General features: G+C 39.4%; 1 protein-coding gene across 1 annotated transcript in view; it reads right to left on the reverse strand.

Moving 5' to 3' along the window:
- LOC139763651 (calpain-9-like) overlaps nt 1–13319 on the reverse strand; it is a 299394-nt gene that overhangs the window by 126367 nt on the left and 159708 nt on the right. Inside the window, exon 3 of the mRNA XM_071690288.1 lies at nt 2942–3128. Within this exon, the coding sequence (XP_071546389.1) occupies nt 2942–3128 (187 nt within the window). The remainder of the gene's footprint in view (nt 1–2941; nt 3129–13319) is intronic.

The following is a 13319-nucleotide window of genomic DNA, read 5'->3' on the forward strand; positions in this document are numbered from 1 at the left end:
CAGGGTATAGGGACAAGTTAGTTGTGATGTAAGTTTGAATGGAGAGAAATTGAAGTGAAGTGTTTTACATATTTGAGGGTGGACTTGGCAGAGAATGGAACCATGGAAGCAGATATGAGTAATAGGAAAGGCCAGGGGCAAAGGTTCTGGAAGCGATGAAGAGAGAACGTTATCTCAGATGGTATAAATAGGTATGTTTGAAGGAATAGTAGTTCCAATAATATTATATGGTGGCATGGTAGGGGTTATGGATAGGGTTGTGCGGATGAGGGTGGATGTGTTGGAGATGCTTGAGGACAAAAGGTGTTAAAAATTCATTAGGGCGCTTTGTGCGTACTTATATCTATCTATCTATCTATCTATCTATCTATCTATCTATCTATCTATCTATATATATATATATATATATATATATATATATATATATATATATATATATATATATATATATATATATATATATATATATATAAATATATAAGAGTGGGAGGTGGGTTGATTAGAAAGGGTAGTGAGTGGTGGGATGAAGAAGTAAGAGTATTAGTGAAAGAGAAGAGAGAGGCATTTGGACGATTTTTGCAGGGAAAAAATGCAATTGAGTGGGAGATGTATAAAAGAAAGAGACAGGAGGTCAAGAGAAAGGTGCAAGAGGTGAAAAAGAGGGCAAATGAGAGTTGGGGTGAGAGAGTATCATTAAATTTTAGGGAGAATAAAAAGATGTTCTGGAAGGAGGTAAATAAAGTGCTTAAGACAAGGGAGCAAATGGGAACTTCAGTGAAGGGCGCTAATGGGGAGGTGATAACAAGTAGTGGTGATGTGAGAAGGAGATGGAGTGAGTATTTTGAAGGTTTGTTGAATGTGTTTGATGATAGAGTGGCAGATATAGGGTGTCTTGGTCGAGGTGGTGTGCAAAGTGAGAGGGTTGGGGAAAATGATTTGGTAAACAGAGATAAGGTAGTAAAAGCTTTACGGAAGATGAAAGCCGGCAAGGCAGCAGGTTTGGATGGTATTGCAGTAGAATTTATTAAAAAAGAGGGTGACTGTATTGTTGACTGGTTGGTAAGGTTATCTAATGTATGTATGACTCCTGCTGAGGTGCCTGAGGATTGGCGGAATGCGTGCATAGTGCCATTGTACAAAGCAAAGGGGATAAGAGTGAGTGCTCAAATTACAGAGGTATAAGTTTGTTGAGTATTCCTGGTAAATTATATGGGAGGGTATTGATTGAGAGAGTGAAGGCATGTACAGAGCATCAGATTGGGGAAGAGCAGTGTGGTTTTAGAAGTGGTAGAGGATGTGTGGATCAGGTGTTTGCTTTGAAGAATGTATGTGAGAAATACTTAGAAAAGCAAATGGATTTGTATGTAGCATTTATGGATCTGGAGAAGGCATATGATAGAGTTGATAGAGATGCTCTGTGGAAGGTATTAAGAATATATGGTGTTGGAGGCAAGTTGTTGGAAGCAGTGAAAAGTTTTTATCGAGGATGTAAGGTATGTGTACGTGTAGGAAGAGAGGAAAGTGATTGGTACTCAGTCAATGTAGGTTTGCGGCAGGGGTATGTGATGTCTCCCTGGTTGTTTAATTTGTTTATGGATGGGGTTGTTAGGGAGGTGAATGCAAGAGTTGGAAAGAGGGGCAAGAATGAAGTCTGCTGTGGATGAGAGAGCTTGGGAAGTGAGTCAGTTGTTGTTCGCTGACGATACAGCGCTGGTGGCTGATTCATGTGTGAAACTGCAGAAGCTGGTGACTGAGTTTGGTAAAGTGTGTGAAAGAAGAAAGTTAAGAGTAAATGTGAATAAGAGCAAGGTTATTAGGTATAGTAGGGTTGAGGGTCAAGTCAATTGGGATGTAAGTTTGAATGGAGAAAAACTGGAGGAAGTAAAGTGTTTTAGATATCTGGGAGTGGATCTGGCAGCGGATGGAACCATGGAAGTGGAAGTGGATCATAGGGTGGGGGAGGGGGCGAAAATTCTGGGAGCCTTGAAGAATGTGTGGAAGTCGAGAACATTATCTCGGAAAGCAAAAATGGGTATGTTTGAAGGAATAGTGGTTCCAACAATGTTGTATGGTTGCGAGGCGTGGGCTATGGATAGAGTTGTGCGCAGGAGGGTGGATGTGCTGGTAATGAGATGTTTGAGGACAATATGTGGTGTGAGGTGGTTTGATCGAGTAAGTAACGTAAGGGTAAGAGAGATGTGTGGAAATAAAAAGAGCGTGGTTGAGAGAGTAGAAGAGGGTGTTTTGAAATGGTTTGGGCACATGGAGAGAATAAGTGAGGAAAGACTGACCAAGAGGATATATGTGTCGGAGGTGGAGGGAACGAGGAGAAATGGGAGACCAAACTGGAGGTGGAAAGATGGAGTGAAAAAGATTTTGTGTGATCGGGGCCTGAGCATGCAGGAGGGTGAAAGGAGGGCAAGGAATAGAGTGAATTGGATCGATGTGGTATACCGGGGTTGACGTGGTGTCAGTGGATTGAATCAGGGCATGTGAAGCGTCTGGGGTAGACCATGGAAAGCTGTGTAGGTATGTATATTTGCGTGTGTGGACGTATGTATATACATGTGTATGGGGATGGGTTGGGCCATTTCTTTCGTCTGTTTCCTTGCGCTATCTCGCAAACGCGGGAGACAGCGACAAAAAAAAAAAATATATATATATATATATATATATATATATATATATATATATATATATATATATGTATATATATATATATATATATATATATATGTGTGTGTGTGTGTGTGTGTGTGTGTGTGTGTGTGTGTGTGTTTATAATCATGTAACTATATGCATGCCAAAATAAAGACATGCTCTACGACAAGTAATATATAGATAACGTCGTCATTCATCCATTATCATATGTGTACTAGGCTTGTCCTTACTGAGAATCAAATTTCTTTGGACGAATACATGAATAAGGTAAAGCACTCACATGTGGTCTCATCCAGACAATGGGGCCGAGGTGAGGCTTCTTGTGGGTATAGAGAGACCTGGAGGTGATGGTGAATTCGCTGTCCTCGAAAAGCTGTCCTCGCTCTCGCAAACCCCTCTTAATGTGTGTGTAACTACCACCGCTCCTCTCCCGCTTCCTGGCGAGGCTGCGGTCGATGGTCCAGTACCTGCCGGCGACACACACACACACACCACATCTCAATATCAGTCTGTCACTGGGGATGATGAGAAGAACAATGATACTAGCTTGGAGATCTTGTCTTATACTAAAGGATTTACCAAAATGATCGTTAAAAACATAAGCCACGACCAGTACAAAACTAACTGATTCCTCTGTGATAGATGTATCTAATTATATTCTAGAATCTAGAAGATATTTGACAGCATAATGCCGAACGTAGACATCATAGTGGTATTGAAAACCACTTGGATTTTCTTAATGGGTACATCGACGTGGAGACGCGGACTCTAGCATCAAAACAACTAAAATCAAGTTGTGAATTCCATATTTTGGGTAAGAAGGAATATTAATGCTGACTCCCAAGTTAACTAAGTCCTCCATACGACGAAATATAGCTCATATTTCATATTTCTCAGAGTTACTACTAAATGCATATATCAGTTACTATTATTACTCTTATCATTACCATTAGTATCATCTAAATCCTCTTGTTTTATCATTATTATTATCATTATCATTATTATTATTATCATTACTATCATCATCATTATTATGATTATTATTATTATCATTATTGTTATTATTATTATTATTATTATTATCATTATTATTATTATTATTATTATTATTATAATTACTAGCATTATTATTACTATTATCATTATCATTATTATTATTATTTCTATTATTATTGTTATTATTACTATCATCAATATTATCATTACTATTATTATTATTATTATCATTATCATTATTATTATTATTATTATCATTATTATTATTATTGTTCGCTGATGATACAGCGCTGGTGACTGATTCATGTGAGAAACTGCAGAAGCTGGTGACTGAGTTTGGTAAAGTGTGTGGAAGAAGAAAGTTAAGAGTAAATGTGAATAAGAGCAAGGTTATTAGGTACAGTAGGGTTGAGGGTCAAGTCAATTGGAAGGTGAGTTTGAATGGAGAAAAACTGGAGGAGGTGAAGTGTTTTAGATATCTGGGAGTGGATCTGGCAGCGGATGGAACCATGGAAGCGGAAGTGGATCATAGGGTGGGGGAGGTGGCCAAAATTCTGGGGGCCTTGAAGAATGTGTGGAAGTCGAGAACATTATCTCGGAAAGCAAAAATGGGTATGTTTGAAGGAATAGTGGTTCCAACAATGTTGTATGGTTGCGAGGCGTGGGCTATGGATAGAGTTGTGCGCAGGAGGATGGATGTGCTGGAAATGAGATGTTTGAGGACAATGTGTGGTGTGAGGTGGTTTGATCGAGTGAGTAACGTAAGGGTAAGAGAGATGTGTGGAAATAAAAAGAGCGTGGTTGAGAGAGCAGAAGAGGGTGTTTTGAAGTGGTTTGGGCACATGGAGAGAATGAGTGAGGAAAGATTGACCAAGAGGATATATGTGTCGGAGGTGGAGGGAACGAGGAGAAGAGGGAGACCAAATTGGAGGTGGAAAGATGGAGTGAAAAAGATTTTGTGTGATCGGGGCCTGAACATGCAGGAGGGTGAAAGGAGGGCAAGGAATAGAGTGAACTGGAGCGATGTGGTATACCGGGGTTGACGTGCTGTCAGTGGATTGAATCAAGGCATGTGAAGCGTCTGGGGTAAACCATGGAAAGCTGTGTAGGTATGTATATTTGCGTGTGTGGACGTACGTATATACATGTGTATGGGGGGGGGGGGGTTGGGCCATTTCTTTCGTCTGTTTCCTTGCGCTACCTCGCAAACGCGGGAGACAGCGACAAAGTATAATAAAAATAAATAAATATATTATTATTATTATTATTATTATTATTATTATCATTATTATCATTATTATTATATAAAGGGAAAATACGGCAACATAGAGAATGAAAAAATACTCAGAAATCCTACCCAATAAAGTCTCATAGTTGGTGAGAACAAGTTTAGAAGGAAGTTATGATGTGTAATCACCTCTGAATCTTGGTTCAATATCAGCAATATAGATATCCTCACCAAGTACTCAGTTTCAGAGTGATCTATATTCAGTAGGGACAGGGGAATCAAAGTGCGTGGTGATGTCCTGCTCTTTGTTAAAGCTCATCTAAATTTTACAAAAAAAATGTTGTAGCTATTGAGAATGTCGACTTCATTTTAGTAAAAATAAACTTCGTAAGAAAATAACAGTAAGACTAGCTTGCCATAGTGGGAGATTTGAACCTACTGATATCTCATGGGCGAGAATCCCTTTCCAGTAGCTCCAGGCCCGCATGGACGCTACCTAAACTTGCTTGATCGTGACTTAATCCAGTTCGTCGAGAAACCTACTTACTGCGAGAATTATCTAGATTCAATTTTACAAATGAGGATCTCGTTAATAATGTTGAAGTTGAAGAAAAGTTTGGCACAAGTGATCACCGACAAATTACTTTTGGGGTCGCATTCACCAATGCTTGTAAGGTTGGTGAACATGACAGTCGCAGGAAAATACACGATTTTAAACGTGCATATTCTAATGAACTTGGCAATGCTTTAGACAGATAAACGTGGGATGATATAGTCAATGAATATGACATGAACGTAGCTTGAAAACCTTCACAAAAGCCTTCAACGCAGCAGGGGGAACATAAGCACCAGGTTATACTAAGGTCCATTTCCAAAACGAAGCCAAGGTGGGAGCAGTGAAATAAAAGGAGCTGTTGACTTAGGAAGTAGCTCATGACAAATTCAGAGACCTAGCCTAATCTAACCTAACCTAACCCAGCCTAACCTAACCTAACCTACCTAACCTAACCTAACCTAACCTAATCTAACCTAACCTAATCTATCCTAACCTAACCTAACAAACATGATAACGTATTTTTTTTTTGTGTGTGAATTCATGTAGAGAAAGTAAGAGTGTTATACGACAAACTAAACGTCATTATGAAGTATATTAGTGAAAATAGCTTTACAGCTATGTTAGAAGGAAGAGAGTCAACACCTAGTCAATAGGACCATTAATCACAGAAAACTGACCTTGTTCAAGAAAACGATGCTAAGGCAAAAATATTATGTGAATTTTTTTACGTCCGTATATATGATCGAAGACAACCCATGCCCCAAATCCAAACTCATTGATAAGAGAGGGGAACGTCTTCAACAAACTAACACAAAAGCCGGACATACTTTCAGCAATAAACGGAATGAAATAGAGAAAACGGCCTGGCCCTGATAAGTTTTACTCGAGAACGATGAAAGAGGCGAAAGTGAGAGGGTTAAGCCCTTGACTGCCCTTCTCAATAAGTTGCTTGCTACGGGTAAGGTTTCAGATGAATGGAAGGTTGCCAATGTAACACCGATATTCACAAAGATAATAGGTCACTGCTAGGAAATTACCGACTTATTAGCTTAACGTCTATAGTTGGAAAACTAATGGAAACCATCATTCGAGATAGCATTATAAACAAATCAGAGGACCAACTCTTAACAAACGATTCTCATCATGGTTTTCGACGAAATCACTCATGTTTGACATATCTTGATTTCTTTTATGGTATAATCGTGATGCATGATGAAATCAAAGCATTTGATGTCACATATCTAGATTTTCAAAAAGCTCTCGATAAGGTTCCACATCAAAGGTTACCAGCAAAAATCAAGTCACATGACATTGATGGGGTTGTACTTCAGTGGATAGAAAATGGGTTAACTGGCCGTAAATAAGGAATTGTCTCTAATGGTCAGGCCTCAGAATGGTTAGACATAACAAGTGGAGTGCCACAAGGACCAGTCTTACTATTTCTCTTTCCCATGTATATAAATGGGCTGTACTGCAAGATATCAAAATTCGCTGACGATACAAAGCTGGGAAATATATCCAAAACTGAGCTTGCACATGATTGACTGGACTCAGATAGCAAATGAATTGTATTATCAATGAATGCAAAGTTATACACATCTGTAGTGAAAACGAAAGGCAAGTTGCAGTATGAAATATATTGAAATACAAAACATAAATGAAGATAAAGACTTGGGTGTTATAACCTCTGGTGACCCATACAAAGTAAGCAGTGCACAGAAGCAGTGAAATGAGCGAAAAAAAAATCTTGGATTCATGGGTAGAGCCTTCAAAACATCCTTACTCTTTACAGTTCATTGGTTCATCCACATCTTGATGATTGTGTTCAGTTTTGGCCACCCTACCTAAAAAGAGACAGACAGAATGGGGAGAGTACAATCTCGAACTGCCAACATGATCCCCAGACTGAGAGACAAATCCTGTGAGAGCAGATTATATTACCTGAATTCATCTAGCTTTGAAAAAAGGTTAAGAGGTGATCTAATACAAGTATTCAAAATTATCAAATGTTCTGTTAATCTTGATCTATCAAGTTACTTAAGACTTAATTCGTCTGATTTTACTCGTAGTAATGTATACAAACTCCAGACCAAACGTTATCAATGAAGCGAAGTACTTTTTTTCTAACAGGATTGTTAACGTATGGAACTATTTGGCACTTAAAGTGGTTGAAAGCAGCACAATAGATACGTTCAAGAATAGGTTTCGTAAGTACTTCCACTTACATTATTTCCTCCTCTAATAACAATTTACAGGTTATTCTCTTTGAATTATCTGTATGCCTTCTAACTTTTACCACACAAATTTGAACTTTTGGTATCTTCCACTATAACAAAAAGCCTTAAAAGGAAACAGTGGTCAATTGCTGTTTGACTTCCTCTGTATTCCTGTGTCAGGTGCATGTAGACATGAGGTATAACGGTAGAAATTTCAAAAAAAAATTTAGAATGGAAATCAGAATTCCAGAGTTTTGCTGAGCGAGGGAAGAAGGTATTAGATTGGTCAATCCTCGTGTGACTTGCTTACACACAGATACTGAGTAACAGCAACTGGACATGTGTCACTGGTCCAGGCCTTAGTGGCAGGAACACATATAGACAGCTCACGCGAACAATGGCTAAAAGATATCCTGTGCCATATATAGAGGTCAGCAACATCATGGTGGACAAAGATGACTGGTCGGAGAGAGATGATGGCTGGAGGACCAGTGATGCAGGGAGCTTTTAGTTCCAGTGTGACTAAATAAGAATGACAAAATGAGGTCAAGGACGGATTACCTCCAAAATATAAGTAGTGCTTCAAACGGTTTCAGAATCAGGAGAACCAAGAGCCATGAGATATTTGATATTGTAGGGATCTAGCCCTGGAGAGCTGGGTTTCAGTGAGATCAGAAGTAAATAAAGGGTTTGTCCAACAGGGGAAGTTAGATCTGAGATGGGTAACGTTGCAGAAATAAATGGAAAAAATAAAGTCACGTTTAAGACCAATGTCAGAAAAGATCAGGTGGGTTCCAGTCGCTTGATATCGTGTCAAGGTAGCGCTGGGAATCATCCAGCCCTCCTAGACCGGTTGCGCCGTTGGGATTTGGCGCCAGAGAACAACGCTATTGGTATATTGACATGGCTGGATGCCCTGGAGTAACAGGAGTGTGAGTACGGGTTATCAGGTGTTACACAAGACCTTATGCCAGCGGTCGGTGGGGCAGGAGGGGGGGAAAATGAGCGACCGGAGTCAGGGTTGACAATTGTCTTTGTATATTCATATATGCGTTTCTTATGGTCATGAGTGACTCTGAATGTATCCTATGCATACTGAAGAAACAAAGAGGGAAGAAGAGTTTTCCTAGATCTGATATATCTTTATCTTTTTAGAAATTGTAGGTTTTTATGTCTGCCAGTATTACCGTAACCGCATCTGTACTACAAAATGAGTGAGTTTATTGCACAATCCAAAGCACAACCAATTACTTGTTTTTCTTTTGCTTCCCATTGTGTCTCGGGAATATATAGTTCTCACTCTTGAGAAAGAAATTTAAAGATGCTTCTTCTTCTATCTAGTGCAAGACTAGTTTTCTCAAGTTCATCTCGTAAATTTTGTTTCTCTTTTCATGTTTTGAGCCATAAATATCTCTTAGTTTTCCACTGAATAACTGACATGCGCAGAGGATTTTACATACAAATGGAAGAATTATTTCTTTCATCATTAATAGAAACAGGAGAATCTGATTACCAAGATGCATAGAAGACCTTCCTACGCTTTATATCTAGAATATGACATGTCCACAAGTAATGATGTCAGCACGGTATTGGGAAATCAAAGATGTACTGTACCAGTCATTATCTACATACACTACATATTGCTACTTTAGTGATAGGGTTTCCTTACAAACAAAATGGCTTTTCTTGTATCATCGTTCCAAAGAATTAATCTCAAATCATTGTTTTCCTGTCGGACTGAAAATGAGTTAACACAGCGCTTTCATCTTAATTTTGGTGCTGGTTTGAAATACTCTTGAATGTAGTTTCATGATTCTCTGGTATTCTTTTTGTTAGTATATCAAGAATAATTTCGTTTCTAGTACCATTTATGAATTGACTTTTTTTTCAATAAAACTGCGTCTATGAGACGGGTGATCCTTGTAGGGTAACCGAAAGAGCTGAGGACATAAGAAATAAGAAGTATTAAGTTCTGGCGGGGTCGGGAGGCGGACGGGCCACGCATGACAGCACAATTTCTGCGGCAAACATTTCAGATATCTCGAGGAGAAATTTGTCATCACCTCTCATCCGTGAAGGTTGTGTGTTATCGTGGTGGTCTCTCTCTCTCTCTCTCTCTCTCTCTCTCTCTCTCTCTCTCTCTCTCTCTCTCTCTCTCTCGCTTTGTTTTTTAGATCTTCGTTTCGTACAAAGAAATGTCGCAGTGTCAAAATTCATTTAAAAAGAAACTAAATAAGAGCAAATGATGCCGAGAAAATGTTAGACAGACAGACAGAAAAAGGTCCATGTGACTGAGTGGCCAAGAAATATTACCACTTCCTTATCAATCAAACAGATTTTCCCTAAGAATTCACCAGCATCATGAAGCTCGCGTGTTAGAGCTCTTACTGTCTTGCTCTTCCTTGGCGTCGTCTTGGAGTGGATGTAAGAATTAGCGCAGCAGAATGAATGTTAGTGGAGTGTACTAATATATAACAGGAAGATGGGGAGGAAGGAAGGAATAGACACAGAAGGTAGACATTGGGGAGAAGAAGGGAAGCAGGCAGGAGGGGAGAGAGATACAGGCGCAAGCAAGCAGACTTGAAGATAAAATGCACGTCAGAACCCTGGCGTGGAGCTATGAGAGGGACGCATGATGGGATTGAGGAGGTTTTGAGGCAAGAGTGTGGTCTGTGGTGGGTGTGTGTGTGCGGATGGCAGGAATCGTTGCGAGGAGACATTTAGAAGAGACTTGCTACCAAACATATGGCGGAGATAAGGGCTGGCGCTCTTGAGTTGAGAGATGACAATGTCATAAAAGTTATAATCAAATACAACTACAAGAATTATGGTTAACTACACATAGTAATCTCAAGCTCATATGGACGAAATTGACACTAGTTGTAACGGTCACCATTGTGTGTGTGTGAGAGGTGTTGATACTGCATAATAAACTGGCCTACAACAGCCACATAAATCCATTACTAGATGGCTATACCACGTAGAGATATTGCGAAAGTAAACTCTTCTTACCCGAGAACAATTCTAAAATAGGTTATGCCCATAAAATATGATTCGGATAATCTTTTAGCAGATTTCATGCAGTGTCCACAAAGTTTCTGCCACACATGAGATATATCACCGAATAAAGTGTACGGGGGCGTGACGCCACAAGGTTGGGAAAAAACATATGTAACTACATACATGAAGACATAGTCAATGCAGACAACATATAGGAATTCAAAAACTTGTGTGATAAAAGAGATTATTCGATATGTTGTACCCCGCCAGTGTGAGTCTTCCTTCCCTCACAATACAAAGACTGTTTCTGTATTTTGGTTGAGTTTTACTTATCCAAGTTTTGTGGTTCAGTTTTTCTCTTCCTGTTGATCCCTGATGAATCCTCTGTGAAGGCACAAATTTGAATGATATTGTGAACTTCGTACAACTGGTGTTTGAGCAGCCACCTAGTGGTAGAATGATACTGAGAAAATTAGACAATATAAGAAACAAGATGAACAACTGTATATATGTTGTCGTATTGTTCTACCTGCATTAGAGACAACTTGGTCTCACCTTACACTGATATATATATATATATATATATATATATATATATATATATATATATATATATATATATATATATATATATATATAATTTTTTTTTTTGCCGCTGTCTCCCGCGTTTGCGAGGTAGCGCAAGGAAACAGACGAAAGAAATGGCCCAACCCACCCCCATACACATGTATATACATACGTCCACACACGCAAATATACATACCTACACAGCTTTCCATGGTTTACCCCAGACGCTTCACATGCCTTGATTCAATCCACTGACAGCACGTCAACCCCGGTATACCACATCGCTCCAATTCACTCTATTCCTTGCCCTCCTTTCACCCTCCTGCATGTTCAGGCCCCGATCACACAAAATCTTTTTCACTCCATCTTTCCACCTCCAATTTGGTCTCCCTCTTCTCCTCGTTCCCTCCACCTCCGACACATATATTCTCTTGGTCAATCTTTCCTCACTCATTCTCTCCATGTGCCCGAACCATTTCAAAACACCCTCTTCTGCTCTCTCAACCACGCTCTTTTTATTTCCACACATCTCTCTTACCCTTACGTTACTTACTCGATCAAACCACCTCACACCACATATTGTCCTCAAACATCTCATTTCCAGCACATCCATCCTATATATGTATACATATATATATATATATATGTATATATATATTATCCCTGGGGATAGGGGAGAAAGAATACTTCCCACGTATTCCCTGCGTGTCGTAGAAGGCGACTAAAAGGGGAGGGAGCGGTGAGCTGGAAATCCTCCACTTTTGGTTTTTTTTTTTAATTTTCCAAAAGAAGGAACAGAGAAGGGGGCCAGGTGAGGATGTTCCCTCAGAGGCCCAGTCCTCTGTTCTTAACGCTACCTTGCTGATGCGGGAAATGGCGAATAGTTTGAAAAAAAAAAAAAAAAAAAGGAAATCCTCCCCTCTCTTTTTTTTTTCTTTTTTTTTTCCAAAAGAAGGAACAGAGAAGGGGACCAGGTGAGGATTTTCCCTCAAAGGTCCAGTCCTCTGTTCTTAGCGCTACCTCGCTAACGCGGGAAATGGCGAATAGTATGAAGGAAAGGAAGGATATATATATATATATATATATATATATATATATATATATATATATATATATATATAAATATATATATATATATATATACATATATATATATATATATATATATATATATATATATATATATATATTCATATATATATATATATATATATATATATATGTACACACACACACACACACAGGCATATACATATACACATCTACATAATCAATACTGTCTGCCTTTCATTCCCGTCGCCACCCCGCAACACATGAAATGACAACCCCCTCCCCCCACATGCGCGAGAGGTAGCGCTAGGAAAAGACAACAAAGGCCACATTCGTTCACACTCAGTCTCTAGCTGTCATGTATAATGCAACGAAACCACAGCTTCCTTTCCACATCTAGGCCCCACAACACTTTCCATGGTTTACCCCAGACGCTTCACATGCCCTGGTTCAATCCATTGACCCCGGTATACCACATCGTTCCAATTCACTCTATTCCTTGTACGCCTTTCACCCTCATGCATGTTCAGGCCCCGATCACACAAAATCTTTTTCACTCCATCTTTCCACCTCCAATTTGATCTCCCACTTCTCCTCGTTCCCTCCACCTCTGACACATATATCCTCTTTGTCAATCTTTCCTCGCTCATTCTCTCCATGTGACCATTTCAAAACACCCTCTTCTGCTCTCTCAACCACACTCTTTTTATTACCACACATCTCTCTTACCCTTTCATTACTTATCCGATCAAACCACCTCACACCACATCTTGTCCTCAAACATCTCATTTCCAGCACATCACACTCCTCTGCACAACTCTATCTATAGCCCATGCCTCGCAACCATATAACATTGATGGAACCACTATTCCTTCAAACATACCCACTTTTCCTTTCCGAGATAACGTTCTCGCCTTCCACATATTTTTCAACGCTCCCAGAACTTTCGCCCCCTCCCCCACCCTACGACACACTTCCGCTTTCATGGTTCCATCCGCTGCCAAATCCACTCCTACATATCTAAAAACTTCACTTCCTTCAGTTT

This window comes from Panulirus ornatus, chromosome 1 (genome assembly GCF_036320965.1).
Source record: "Panulirus ornatus isolate Po-2019 chromosome 1, ASM3632096v1, whole genome shotgun sequence".
Lineage (NCBI taxonomy): Eukaryota > Metazoa > Arthropoda > Malacostraca > Decapoda > Palinuridae > Panulirus > Panulirus ornatus.